This window comes from Panthera leo, chromosome C1 (genome assembly GCF_018350215.1).
Source record: "Panthera leo isolate Ple1 chromosome C1, P.leo_Ple1_pat1.1, whole genome shotgun sequence".
NCBI classification, from domain to species: Eukaryota; Metazoa; Chordata; class Mammalia; order Carnivora; family Felidae; genus Panthera; species Panthera leo.
The window spans coordinates 85229335-85244759 of record NC_056686.1 but is presented as its reverse complement, the minus strand read 5'-3'; the positions used below and the strand labels follow the sequence as shown (position 1 = coordinate 85244759).

General features: G+C 39.6%; 1 protein-coding gene across 5 annotated transcripts in view; it reads right to left on the bottom strand.

Annotated features, from left to right (window-relative positions):
* CDC14A (cell division cycle 14A) overlaps positions 1–15425 on the bottom strand; it is a 184970-nt gene that overhangs the window by 133777 nt on the left and 35768 nt on the right. For all 5 annotated transcript variants that reach the window (XM_042953050.1, XM_042953047.1, XM_042953049.1 and 2 more), the window contains one exon: positions 15259–15351. In XM_042953050.1, coding sequence (XP_042808984.1) covers positions 15259–15351 — 93 coding nt within the window. The remainder of the gene's footprint in view (positions 1–15258; positions 15352–15425) is intronic.

Here is a 15425-nt window from a genome sequence, read left to right as displayed (position 1 = left end):
AACAGATTTTTTTAATGAATAAATTGTCTGGGGCACCTGGGTGGCTCAGTTGGTTAAGCCTCCAACTCTTGATTGCGGCTCAGGTCATGATCTCACAGTTTGTGAGATCAAGGCCCAAGTCAAGCTCCACATTGACAGCACCGAGCCCACTTGGGATTTTCTCTCCCACACTCTCTCTGTGCCCCTCCCCTATACGCATATGCTCTCTTTCTCTCTTTCAAAATAAATAAATAAACTTTAAAGACTATATTAAAAAATGAATGAAGAGTTTTTATTAAACAATGAAGGCTCCAGGAGCCCTCTACTTCCTCCTTTCGACTAAGCTACCAGGAAATTCATTACCAAGTTTTGAGCTTGAGCATGTCAGAGCCAGTTCCTGTGACATGTAACCAAAAAACTCAAATTATTACATTACTGCTACTCTCCATAGAAGCCAATTAAGAAAGAAGGAGGAGCAAAGGAAGGAAACCAAGCAGAAGGAGAGAAGTGACCATAACAGAGGAAGAAGACAGAGGTGGAAGCAGCAGGGAAGAAACAAAGATGCGGAAGGAGAGCCACACAAAGATAACTAGGAGGGGTGGATGAGTGACAGGCATAAATGAAAGCTGAGAGCAAAGTGTGAGAAAATAGGTAACTGGTTATTTCACACAGTGGTGCTAACTGGGACTACAGGGGCTGCTAAGGGAGAGGGGAAGAATGAGTGGAATGCCAGCACTAGAGGGGTTCTTGTCCTCTCCTATTCTAACGCTCGGGCCAAGTTCTTTAATTTCTTTGGGCTTCCTAGCACAATAAGGAGAAGAAGCAGCCAAGGGTAGGGGTGGGTCAGCAGGGCAAAGAGAAGACCTCTCTCTAAGATCCGTCTGTTTCTGTAACTTACAGAAGAATCACTGTACTACATACAGCTCCAATGGAGCAATTCTTCAGAGGAGAAATTATCTCTCAATTGCTACAGTAGATATGGTAAAAGCCAGAATCTCATCCTACAGTCTTTGCATTTATTCATTTTTTTCAATGTTTATTTATTTTTGAGAGAGAGCGCAAGCAGGGGAGGGGCAGAGGCAGAGAGGGAGACACAGAATCCAAAGCAGGCTCCAGGCTCTGAGCTGTCAGCACAGAGACCAATGCGGGGCCTGAACCCGTGAACCACAAGATCATGACCTGAGCAGAAGTCGGGTGCTTAACCAACTGAGCCACCCAGGTGTCCCTATAGTCTTTGCATTTAACTTGAGATCTAGGTCCTTAAGAAAAAAAAGTAAAATAGAGCTTACAGAAAAAGTCCAGTGGCCCACATTCAGGGTAAATCCCAAATTTTTTTCTTGTAATAGAAGGCTCTTAATCAACAATTTAAATCTGACTTCCTCTTCCATGAATTCAGAAGTAAAATACTGTCATCAGTGAATATGCATGCATAAAATTTAATATATAATTTTATTTTTAACCCTGTGCTAATAATGGCATAGCCCAATGCCAGGATATCCTAAAACATGCTGTGGTTGTGTTTTAATTCATACATCTGATTTGGAACAAAAAAAACAAATGATTTTAGAAACAGGTTTTTTTTTAAGTTTATTTTTATTTTATTTATTTTGAGAAAGATACAGAGAGCACATGGGGGAGGGGCAGAAAGAAAAGGAGACAGAATCTCAAGCAGGCTCCATGCTGTCAGCGCAGAGCCTCATGTGGGGTTCAAATTCATGAACTTTGAGATCATGACTTGAGCTGAAATCAAAAGTTGGATACTCAACCAACTGAGCCATCCAGGCACCCCAAATGTTTAGGTTTATTTTTTATTAAGTTTTTATTTATTTATTTTGAGAAAGAAAGAACGTGACCAGGGGAGGGGCACAGAGACAAAGAGAGAGGGAGAGAGGGAAAGAAAGAGAATGAATCCTAAGCAGGCTCCACACTGTCAGCACAGAGCCCATTGCAGGGCTTGAATTCACGAACCCCAAGATCATGACCTGAGCCAAAATCTAGAGTTGGATGCTCAACCAACTGAGCCACCAGGCACCCGATTTTAGAAACTGTTTTAAAATGTTGGAGCACCTGGGTGGCTCAGTCAGTTAAGCCTCCAACTTCAGCTCAGGTCACGATCTCCCTGTTTGTGAGTTCGAGCTCTGCATCAGGCTCTGTGCTGACAGCTCAGAGCCTGGAGCCTGCTTCAGATTTTCTCTCTCTCTCTCTCTCTCTCTCTCTCTCTCTCTCTCAAAATAAATAAAACATTGAAAAAAATTTTAACGTTAACCACATTTTGTCGCTTTTTCCATTATTTCACAGATGTGTTTCCAAAAAAAGAATAAAACTTAAAATATGGCTCCAGGTAAAAGATGTAGCTTGCTGCTAAAACTAGTACTCACTTACAGACTTTAGGAATTTTCTCAAAATTCCAGACATTTTGAAGGGAACATAAATAACTTATCACATTCAACTAGCAGGATTTATTTTTATTAACTTTTCTTTTTAATTTTTTATTTTAGAAAGAGAGAGCGCTCACATGAGCAGGGTCTGTGAGGGGCAGAGGGAGAGAGACAGAGAATCTCAAGCAGGCTCCACGCTCAGCACAGGGCCGGACGTGGGGAAGATCCCACAACCCTGGGATCATGACCTGACGCAAAATCAAGAGTCAGACGCTCAACCGACTGAGCCCCCCAGGTGTCCCTCAGCTAGTGGGATTTAAAGTGTCCCCAGTTCTAAGACAGACAACACCCTGCAGTGCTATTAGAAGAATTACAGCATATTCCTCAATTCTTTGTACAGGGTGGATCCATTCCCACTGATTTCCACAAGCAGTTGATTTCAAACTGAAAGCATTGCAGCCGAGACCCTGGTGAAGAAGTCAAGCCAGGACCTGGGGGTTGGAGCGGTATGATACAGACCCCAGGTGTGGAGTCCATCCACATCCTTTCTCACTAGTAACACAAGATCAGTCACCACGGAAATGCAAATTCCCTCCAGGGCTGTCTCATACATCCTTCATTCCTTTATTCCTTAAAACAACACATAGGGCCTATGCTAGGCACTGGGGATACAAACACATGGAACAGTCATCCCTTCACTCAAAAAGTTTACTCTGGTAGGAGAGAAATGGCGAAGCAAGTGATTGCAAAAAGCCTACTCTAGTAGCTTACATTGTACATAATAAATTGTAAGACAAGGTTAAAAAAAAAAAGCAATAACTAAGCCATGGTCTGGGTCAGGTAATAAGAAACGACAAAATAAACAATTAAGGGGGTGGGGAAGCAGTGGGCAAACAAATTATGGAGAAAACATCAGGAGAGATTCCTTTGAGAAGGGAATTCTGGTTTTCTTTTATTACTTAGAAATTTCCCAAAGCAAGCCCCACTAAATGACTCACATATACCCTCATGAAAGAAGTGAAAAGTCTGGTTCATCCTACAGTACATATCTTCAAGTGGAAAGGCTGGTCTGTCTACTCATTAACATGAAATGACAAACCATGAATGTTACTCCCCTATCAAATAATTCTCTGAGGTCCTGCAGCAACTCCAAATAGTTTTTTCAGGCTGAGGTTACACTTTCCTAGTCCCACTATTCCCTCTGATTAACCATGAATTTGCTAACCACATCCCTGACTTTCTCCATAATGAAAACTCAAGGGCCCTAAAAGTATTTGTCTCGGGAGGTGGGAGGGAGTGGGCACAGGGGATGCAAGAGTGAAGCAGAGGAGCAATGAAGAAGAGAACTCAGACACAGGAGCAGGGTGGCACTAACACAGAAACCTAGGAGCTGACAAGGGCATGGTTAACTTACAGGCATAATCACCACATTTTGGGCATGAAAAGTCTTTGGAATAACTCAACACACAGCAACCTCAATGGAAGCTCCAGGGAGCTCCTCCTTTATTTAAAATTTCAGAAAACACCTACAGAGAGGGCTTTGTCCATAATGGGGAAAAGACTACTGTTTGGCTCACTATATCAAACAGAAAAGATTTTGTGAAATGAAACTTACAAAGATTAAATTTATGTATTCAAAACCTCTTATAAACCTAAGGTTTAAGATTAGGTGTCATGAAGTGCATAGGACATCCCATACCATCAGCATGAATATAGAAACTACACTGGATGGGAGCACCTGGGTGGCTCAGTTGGTTAAGTATTTGACTCTTGATTTTAGCTCAGGTCATGATCTCATAGTTTGTGAGATCAAGCCCCACATGGGGCCCTGCACTGACAGAGTGGATTCTGCTTGGGATTCATTCTCTCTCTCTCTCTCTCTCTCTTTCAAAATAAATAAATAAACATTAAAAAAAGAAACAAACAAACTACATGGATAAGACACTCACATAACAGACCCAAAGAGACAGGCTGGGCACTGGCTCCTTAGCACCCCCAGTGCTGACCTGAGCACAGGCTTTCTCATTCAAGGTTGTCACAAGTGAATAAAGGCACATTTTGGTGACCAGGAAGAAGGAGATGAGCAGGAGTTTAAGAGAAACACTAGTGATTCAAATCAAAGTGACATAAAGAAAGATAGATTGTATTATTTGAGGTCTTGAAACAAACAGCTTTTCCTAACAATCAAGTATCAATTGAATCAATATTATGTGGAAGCCAGTTGGACATCTTGATATTTAGGCACGGGAGCCTTTTGAGGAATTGAGAACACTTTCCATTTTCCTTAAGCTGTTCAGGTTAACCATAGGGTAACCCAGAAGGACCAAACAGTCACCTGTGGGTTCAGTGCCAAAACGGATGGTGAAAAAAACATGCAAACACATTTCAGATCTAAGCATAGGAAGCAGATTCTTTAATGGCTGTTTTGCAAGCTGCAGGTAATTTGCAAACTGCAGGTAGCAAAATCAATCGAATGGGTAAAAATTTTTTTAAATAAAATAGGACAGAATATAAAATGTCAGTATGCCTCGCCTATTGTAAGGTAAGAACTGTTTCATGGACATTTTGTTTCAGTTATACATGTGAATAGTGTGTGTACTATGTGTGAGAGTGTGTGTACTAAACTGCAATGTAAAACACAGTTCTTATTGTGGTTTATAGTGAAAAGAGCTTGAAAACCCTGTCCTAAGATACAGCCTAACCTACTTCATGTCATTCCTTGGCTCTCCTGTTCTCCTATCACTCCTGACACTTAGACCTACTCTAAGACATCCATGGACATCGCCAAAGTACATGTGCAAAGAGCTGCCGCTGCGTCTGGCTGGTACACAAGGTATTTGGGATGTTAGCCCCATGAGCCAGAATTAGAGCTCAGAAGCTACCTGGAAAGGAAACTGTATGACTGAGTGAAACACTGCCTTGTACTGGAAAACTCTGCCCTTCCACACTACATGCTATTTTGAATTTTCTGCAAAATATTTTGGTTTAGATGCAGTATTATTCCAAGACTAGCACTGCTCAGTTACATGCTGTGAATGGATAAAGCTCCAACTTAGGAACTTGGGGATTTGGGTTCTAGTCTCTCACTAACTGGATTTATTCCTTGGGCAAGGTACTAGACCTCTCTGGGCTCAGATTCTCCAACTAAAACATGAGAAAGCAGGACTGGAGCAGAGTTTTTCCTTGTGAATTTCTTCCGGGAGGTACTTTGAGGAGTCTGCAAAAGTGAGTCTACGTTTCTAAATTAAAATTGGTTTATTTTTAATCTAAGAGAAAACAATAAACATAACCAAATGGATTCAATATTGATTTTTACCATGGTGGAAATCACCACGGTAGTTGTTTAGCAACCAAATAACCTCATTTTGCATTAAACTTGGAAGTATTACCTCCAGTCTCCGTATATATTCTAGTAAATGTCTCACCAATTAGGAAGCCTATAGTGTTTCACTGGGGATACATCTAAATGTGAGTCTGTTCAGTCTGGATATTTGTATAAAATTGAACAGAGATGGCTCAGACTCACGTAATTGCTAAGTGAGGCCCAGGCAAACATATATAGGACATGTTAATTGCAAACTAACCGAGATGGGCCAATCACCTGCAGTCATATCAGGCATTACAAATACATTTCAAGTCATACTCTAATAATGGACATTATCTTCAAGGCTTTGGGTACCTCTTTTAAAAAATTTTTCTAGGGGCGCCTGGGTGGCTCAGTCGGTTAAGCGTCCGACTTCGGCTCAGGTCATGATCTCGCAGTCTGCGAGTTCGAGCCCCGCGTCGGGCTCTGTGCTGACAGCTCAGAGCCCGGAGCCTGTTTCAGATTCTGTGTCTCCCTCTCTCTCTGACCCTCCCCTGTTCATGCTGTGTCTCTCTCTATCTCAAAAATAAATAAACGTTAAAAATAAAAATAAGAAAAAAATTTTTTTTCTATCAAAAAATACGTTCAGTTAAAATTTTTAAAGATTCAACTCTGATTAAAAATTTTTCTAGTACTCTTCTTCCAATCTTTTGGGTTATTTCTTAGTGAATATTATCCTAAAATTTCAAGGACAGATGTTAAAAAAAATTACTGACATTCGTTAGCAACTACCTAACGTATAAATAAGGATTTTCCCCCATTGAGAAAAACAAAAACTGCTGAGGTCAAAATTAAGACTACCACCCATAATACTGATTTCAAACGGTTGTACATATTAACAAAGCCCATTTCAGTTCTACAATTGTAAAGAGTTATATAAAACACCTTGTTTTACTCAGTAACTTTAAAAAAAAATTAATTAATGCCTCAAAACACTACGATTCTTGCTGTTAAAAGTACTACAGCTTTTAAATTACTCCATATTAATCTTTCAAGAATTGTAGAAAATTACCTTTTACTTATCGGTGTTTTTCTCAATGTAATTAATATTTATCTATCAATTAAACATTCAGTCATTCATACCACAAATATTTACTGAGCACTTAGGATGTTTCTGACGGTGTTCCAGATGCAGTGGTTGCTGTAGGGAACAAAACAGTTCCTTCCCTTGAAGGGAGAGATAATAAACAAGTAAATACACAATCCCAAGCAGTAAAACAGTGCATCCCATTAATTCAGTATATAAATGAAACAAATGGACATCAGCTTTTTCACAGAGAAAGTATATGCCTTTTTGAGGCTACTAAGATTCCAAAATTCGTAAGCTATGGTAAACATACAGTGTGTCAGTACTTAAATATATAGTACTAAGTACCATGCATGTGTGTGTTATGTGTGTACATATGTATGTGTATATAAATCTGTGAGCTTATTCACAGCACAGAGGAAGCTTGTTATCAGGATGCCACAAAGAGAACAGAAAAAAAAAACAAAACAATTATTCAGTTAAACTTGAGAAACAAACCTTTCACAGATGAAAAGCAAACAGCTCATTTTCCCAGCCCACAGCTAAATGTCACACACAAGGAGGGTTGAATAAAAGATAATATTGCTCTATCTGTATGCAGAAGACTAACAAAAGTTCCAAATTCAGAGTTTAAAATTGAAAATGCTGTGTGATCTTAGGGAGCCTCACCTGTTTTGAAAGCACCAAAAATATAAGCCTACGAAGATAAAAGCCTGACTGGCCCTTTTACAGGTAATATCACAAAAGCATTCTTGTCTATCAAGCTATAAAAGGAAGGAACTGCAAAACAGGAAATTGCCCTGCCCCAGCCATGCCACGCCTCCCTTCCTCTCCACAATTTCCACAAGCAGAAGCAAACGCGATCTGTTAGATTTACCGAGAAGCCACAGAGGTTACAGAACACTAGTAGCTGATATATCACTGTTTTAATAAATATTTAAGGTAAATGCCTTTATTATTTTGAACAAACATTTTTTTTGAGGATTTTACCTATCTTTTCAGATAAGTTTGTTTAAACCATAGCCTTTTGATGACAAGTTAGAGTAGGTCTGAAACTGCAATTTACAGATGAATTGTGAGTTAGAGATAAAGGAAATTTAACATGCTTGTCCCAAACTTTTATAAATTCAAAGTTAGTTGGCCTGGTTTCCATTTTTCAATGGGCTAAGCACATACACATAAACCATTTTTAAGTATTACTACTCTGAATATAATTTTGTATATATTCAGTAGATCACTAGGTATTGGATAATCAATAGATCCATTATCAACAGTTCCTTTGTACTGAGGTAAATAGAAGTACTTATTAATATAGCATCTGTAAAGTAACAGAATTTAAGGTATATGCACTTCCTAATTTTGTAAAGAAATTTGGACTAATGGGTGTGATTTCTAGCGATCTACCTCTATTGATACAAATTAGACTCAGGGAAATGACTTCTTTTCTTAAAGGAAAGAAGAGGCTGATACTTTTCAACTTGTAATGGTCCAAGTAAGGAAACATCCAACTATTTTAAAACACCAGCTATTCAAAAGTTAATAAACCTACAAATAAAACTACAGGAATAATAAGTCTCATTAATAATAATAAAAAAAGATTAGTAAAACAATGAGGTATCATTTTCACCAATTAAATTTCTAGATCTTTAATGTTTATACCCAATATGCAAAGGTACAGGACATTGGAGAGGACATTTCACTTAATACCAAATTTAGTGCAGACTGGTTTAAATATGGTAATATGCTGCAAGAACCTAAAACTTGCTTGCATTTTTAAAATCTATGAATCCCACTTCTGGCAATCTAAAGACAAAAATCCACAAAAAGAAACATTTATAATGTCAAAAGTGTTTGTCACATCATAAAAAATTTGAAAGGAACCTAAAATGTTAAACAAATAATGGTATGCCCTCCAAATGGAATATTATTTGATCATCTTAAGTAGCAATAAGGCAAAACGTATGTAGGACAAGCAAAAAATGTTCACAAAACTACACCGCAATTATACTTAAGTGAATATTCATGTTTAGAATGATGTCAGTGCAGAAGAATTTTCCTAATTTTCTTCTATGATGTGGTTATGCCACTTTTTAAGTTAAAAAAAATTTTTTTCGATTAAATTCATTGAATTATCCCCTTTTCAAACTAGATATTTAAAATATATTTAATCACTTCCCCACCCTTCCTCCCCCCCAAGAAAACATGCTACCCCCCACACCCCTCAATAGTCCTTCACCAGCTTAGCCTGGGGTTGATCCCTCCCTCTCCTCAGGTCTGACTCTGGTCCCTAAACACTCCCTCCAGAAGGCAGACTATGTTATTCAATACCTTAGCATCCTCAACCCTGAGAACAAGGCCTTATGTATAATAAGGGTGGGGAAAACACTTGTTGATTTTTATTTATCCAACTTGGCACCTACTGCACACTTTTCTCAATTATTTATTACTCCCCTGTCGCCCATTTTAAGCCAGGTATTCATTCTTTTTTCTATTTTTCTTTTTTTTTTTATATTCCCCAGGGCCCACCATTGTGCTGGGTAAAGCTCCCCTGAGCCAAATAAATATTTACTGAACTAAAGAATGCCTGAACACACATGTCAAAAATAAAAAATTTACTTGGTTCAGACAGTTTCTTCCTTTAAAATGCAAATAACATCCTAGAAAACAAAACAAAACAAAACAAACAAAAAACACCTCCTACTACACCTTCCGGTGATTTATCCCAAGCAACCAACAGACTAACAACCATCTGAGTGTTTCTGAGCTAAGAAAGGATGTAAATGTAAAATGGGGTGGGGAGGAGGATAGGTTTCAGCTCTTCAAGGGAGGTAAGACAATAGCTCAGAAAATTTTCTGGAAGGCCACACAACTTTCCTCCCTAGAGCTGCCAGCCATTCCTAAATGCTTCAAATGCCAGGCATTGCCCCGGGACACCTTCATCAGCGTGACCTCCTTCACTCCTCACCACAACTATGTTAGGTGGGGTGTTATTATCTCTATTTTAAAGATGAAAAAAAAAAAACCAGGAATTTAGAAGAGTTAAATAACTTGCTCAAGACATAAAACTAACAAGTGCATTCAAGGTCAAGCCTGTGGCTCTGCTAAGGTCACTGTTCTCAACCAAAACGCCAGGTGGAGGACAGCTTCTTTGCAATTAGCAGTAGACTTAGAGGTAGAATAGAACTACTAAGGTGTTAAGTGTAGTCTACATTATAAATAGCAGACACAGACATGATTACAAAGTCTACAAACCTTAGCCTTGTCATCTCTAATTCAGACATGACATCTGGCTCAGCCTTGTCCCAGTTAATCCATAATTAGACCCCTTATTTGGCAATATGAGGACTTAACACGTGGGTTAAGGAAAACACATTGTGGTTACCGCCTCTGCTTAAGCCTCCTCCACATATCTAGGGGAATAAAAAAGAAACCTTAATTTTTTAACTCTGAATTTCATTTTCTAAGCTAAACCATCACATTTATTCTAACTTCTCACACATATAATTTTTCCAATCACCTAGTCATCATGTGCTTCATCCAAATTCTCCTTGACCTCTTTATCATGGTTCTGTGAACCGAGAGCAAAATAGTAGCAAGCGAGGATGTGGTCTGTAAGCTCATGGCAAGAACCTAATTAACTTCATTAATTAATGAAGAAGAACCATCTTCTTCAAACTCATATGAAAGTGCTGTGGATGCCACTATGATCCAAGCATCCTAATTCCCAACTCCAAAACTGCATTGAGTATAGTCCTGGGAAGGAAACACCTTCCCGACAAAGTTGATCTCTTCGTAAAATCTGTGCCCTCCATCTCAACAAGTATAACGTCACAGCTTAGGAATAAAGAGACACTTCCTGAGTAGGGACTTCCCTGAAACGGCGCCTGTCATCCATCTGTCCAGTGTCACTGTGATCCCCAGGGGCCACCTCATTCTAGCAACCCTGGCTTTCGAATCACTCACAGAGAAGGGTTTGTTGATTTCCCACTGAACATGATGTTCCATATTTTATCTCCTTCTTAATGCTCATGACAGTTCTAGGAGATAAAACGTAAAAAGGCTCTCCCCTACTTAGAGATAAGAAAGTAGAACTACAAAAGCTTGTGTGACATACTTAAAGTCACCATCTAACGCAGAGCAATACAAATGTACCTAATACCATTGCACTATGAAGACTCATCACAAGAAATAAATGTTTTCCAAACTATGTATGGTGATGAATGTTACCTGGACTTATCATGGTGATCATTTTTCAACATCTACAAATATCAAATCATTACACTGTACACCTGAAAATAATATAATGATATGTCAATTATACTTCAATGAACAAAGTAATTGAGAAGAAAGAAATGCCTAAAACAGTAAATTTTATATTGTATGTATTTTACCACAATTTTAAAAATTGGGGTAAAAAGAGTTTATCAAAAACAACAACAAAGGCGCCTGGGTGGCTCAGTCGGTTAGGCGTCTGATTTCAGCTCAGGTCATGATCTCACAGTTTGTGGGTTCAAGCCCCACATCCAGCTCTGTGCTGACAGCTCAGAGCCTGGAGCCTGCTTCAGATTCTGTCTCTCTCTCTCTCTCTCTCTCTCTGTCCTTCCCGCGCTGGCGCTCTCTCTCTCTCTCTCTCTCAAATAAACATTAAAAAAAATTAAAACAACAATAGCAACAACAAAAGGCAAGGTGATGATGTGACTTTTGTGCAGGTGGTAACTGCCCTTGGGCTCTGATCTCTGCTTTGAATCTGCATCTTTAAAGGCCATAGTTGGCTCAGTCAAGACCGCAGCATTCTGATAAGATACCACTTTACCCTCTATGTCCAATTTGATGATTTTCAGTTTCCCTCTGAAGTTACCTTCCTTCCTTCTTTCATATTTTGTCATCTCATTATTCATTCATTGAGTAGATATTTACAGAGCACCTACTATGTGCCAGGCACAGTTCTAAGAGTTCAAATACTGAAATAGTTCCATACCAGTATGTAAACAGCTGCTGCCCACAGCATGCCATGGCCCTCCGCACTGGCCACCTCATCTCTTCCCTGGGACACCCCCTCATCTGGACTTCCTCATGGCTCAGCATAACAGGAAGGCTCCATTGTGGCCAGCTTCCAATTCAGCTGCTGACTCCCTGGGCCTAACCCCTTGTTAAGTATTTTATCACCTCCCAGACACAGCAATGAACGGAGCAGACAAGGTCCCTACCCTCTAGTCTAGGAAAGAGATAATAAACAAGTAAATATATAAATGAATCAGATAATTTCAAATAGCAGAGCACTATAAAGAAAATAAAACAACAAGGAACTAGAGGGTGACTGGAGGTGGGGAGAACAGAGTAAAACTTGAGAGGAAGTCTTTCTGAGGAAGTGATTATTATAAGGAATCAGGAATGCAAAGGTCTAAGATAAAAACACTCCAGGAAGAGAGAACAGAAATATGAAGGTCTTCAAGTGGGAATAAGTTTGAGGTTTTCATGGTTAGAAGGCCAGTGTGACGGGGGCATCCTGAGCCAGGAGAACACAGAGGTAGACACAGCCAGATCAAGGGGGATCTTAATGGCATTGGTAAGGAGGTTGAATTCAATGCCAAGAACAGTGAGCAAGCATTAGACAGATTTGAAACAGAGCCATGAATGATCTAATTTATATTTTTAAAAGATTACTCTGACAATTGTGTGGCAGCTGTGATTAAACAAAGGCAAGGGTGTAAAAAGGAAACAATGTATGATGCTCTGGTGGTCACCCAGGTAAACAGAGACAGTGGCTGGAGCTACAGGATAACAACAGAGATGGAAAGAAGTATTCTGACTCAATATATGTTTTAGAGGCAGAGTTGACCAAACTTACTGATGAGTATAATGTGGGAAGAGGAAACAGGAGGAATGAAAATGTACTATTCTTGGATTCAGCAAGTCACTGATGGCAGTCCACTTACTAAAAAGGCAATGACTGTGGGAATAAATAGGTTCATGGAGAAAAGGAATAAAAAGTTCTGTTTTGCCAAGATAAATGTGAGATACCATGGAGATACAAACACGTAGTTGGATATCTGACTTTAGTAACAGGAAGATTCCCCCAGGAGACCATGACTTATCCAAACAGCAACATTAATGTACGTGTAACTTCACTGAGATGTTTGTATAATGCACATTACAGACTCTCTTCTTATAAGACTTGTGCCAACAATTAAATGCATACACACAATACAAAGTAAGGCACAAAATTCTCTTTAAGGAAAGAATACAATTCTTGGTTTTCATTTTAATTAAGTGTTGTGTCAAAAAGCTTTCTGGGGAATGCGTTTTCAAAATTGGAAACGACAATCAATGAGGAAACAAGCAGTACAAGAAGAATTACTTTACACCGCTTTTCGAACTAGTGTGTCAGACAAGCTCATGCTGCCCTCAGCGCTTCTTCAATCCCGCTGAGACTGCTTCTCCTTCATTGGGTTACATTAAAGTGGTGGAAACTTCTGCATCTGATGTATTTTATCCCCAGCTCAGTGCATTTATTATGACTGAACTTCCTTTCAAAACTCTAGAGGTGCCATGATAAAATTAAAGATGACACCAGAAACAGGAAAGACGGGCATTAAAAAGGAAAGAAGAGGGGCGCCTGGGTGGCTCAGTCGGTTAAGCATCCGACTTTGGCTCAGGTCATGATCTCACGGTCCGTGAGTTCGAGCCCGCGTCGGGCTCTGTGCTGACAGCTCAGAGCCTAGAGCCTGCTTCAGATTCTGTGTCTCCCTCTCTCTCTGACCCTCCCCCGTTCATGCTCTGTCTCTCTCTGTCTCAAAAATAAACAAACATTTAAAAAAATTAAAAAAAAAAAAAAAAAAGAAGGAAAGAAGAGAGGAAGAGGAGAGGGCAGGGAAGAGGAGAAGGAACGAGAGAGCAGTAGATGACCTCTTCCTGATAATCCCTTACGACAAAGGGCTCGCGGAGAACATGCTCACACAGCATCACCAAACCCCTCAGGAAAGACACCCTTGTTTACATGGCTTGAATCCAAAGGTTATTACAGGCTCTCCATATTCTAAACACACTGTCAATTATCAGTCCCAAATGAGTAATAATTATCAATGTAAAGTGAAAAATAAGCATGCTTGCTTCATTCAGCTTACCAGCACTTCACTAAGCCTTCATGCCAACAGCCAGCTTTTCATGTGTGCCTTTAAAACAAAAGCAATGGCCTGGCTGGTGCTACAAATAATCTTTGTATCCTCAGAATTTGAAGGAAACTTAGAGGTCATTATATCCAACCCTATCATTTTACAGATAAGGAAACTAAATAAAGCAAAGACAGATAAAGTGGCTCACCCGTCATCCCAGAGCCACTTCAGGATGAAAAAATGTTTTTCTGATTCTTAGTCAAGATTCTTTGTATTATACCCTGCTGCCTACAGAGTGAGAAAGAAAAGTACCACAAGGGATGGCCCACGGCTTCATGGTGGCCACACCACAGGGAGAAAAGTTGGCCAGAGCTGGGCATCTCAGCCCTGGAAACAAGGCCCCAGGCTGCACTCAGGCTGTCAGCCTGCCACTACTCTCAGCCTACACCCTGCAACAGCTGACAGTCTTTCTAACACCACATCTGTCTGGGCTTTTTCCCCTAGAGCTTTCGGTTTAATGTGGCAGAGTGTGATACATAGTAGCTGGTGCCTCCTTCCGTCAAGATCTTCAGGAGGGCCTGGAAAGGTCACACAGCAGTGTGTTTTCAGGCTTCAGAGAAGCACAAACCCTCCCCAAGGATGATGGGAAGTGACACCTCTCTCCCCTGCCTTTAAACCAGCCTATTCCTACATGGATATCACACTTGTCCCTAAAAAGTTATTACAGGTTACAAATGAATTTTAGCCTTGGTGGGCTTCTGCCTTCCAAGTTTTTGTCCAATCCCAGTACATATAGAAAATCCTAGAAATATTCACACCAAAACGCTGTAGCACATTCACATGGAACTCACATTTACGTTTTAGTACTTACAGAGAACAAAATGTGCAATCAAAATGTTTCTGGGAAAGTCTTGTCTAGTTAGTAGGGAAGTGTAATATATGCAGGACCTATATTTGGTTTGCCTACTGCAAGCATGTATATAGATTAGTAGATGGATAATGATAATATAATAATAACAATCCTTCCCCATGCAATCTAGGATTTCCTCTTATGCAAAAAAGGAACACCTCAACAGTCTTTAAAAATCTTCCACTATATATTCTTTTCCCTGGATATATTCTTTCTGGATATTCTTCTTTTAAAAACACCCATACAACTGTGGGACCCAAGCTCCCCATTGTGGTTCTGAGACTCTGTCATTAGATACTAGCAAATAAAATCTGAGAATTAAATAGCCCATGGATTGTAGTCCACACTTTCCATTCCACATCAATTCCCAGGGTGCTAATAATTTTCACCATCTCCCAATTCCACTGAAAAACTGGCCTGGATTTTATGTGACAGTGTTAGCATTCCCTTGGCCTGATTATAGAAAATAATCATGAAAAAGTACTTACAGCATAAGCACCTATTAAAAATGCTGCATTTGCTCTTTTCCGTTGATCAAAACAGGTGTAGTGCACTATTTTCTTTCTTGATAAACTGTATGACTAAAAAGAGGGAATAAAAAGAGTGTAACCATAGAGACAGTGTTAAAATATACAGAAGGTATACATCATCTCAA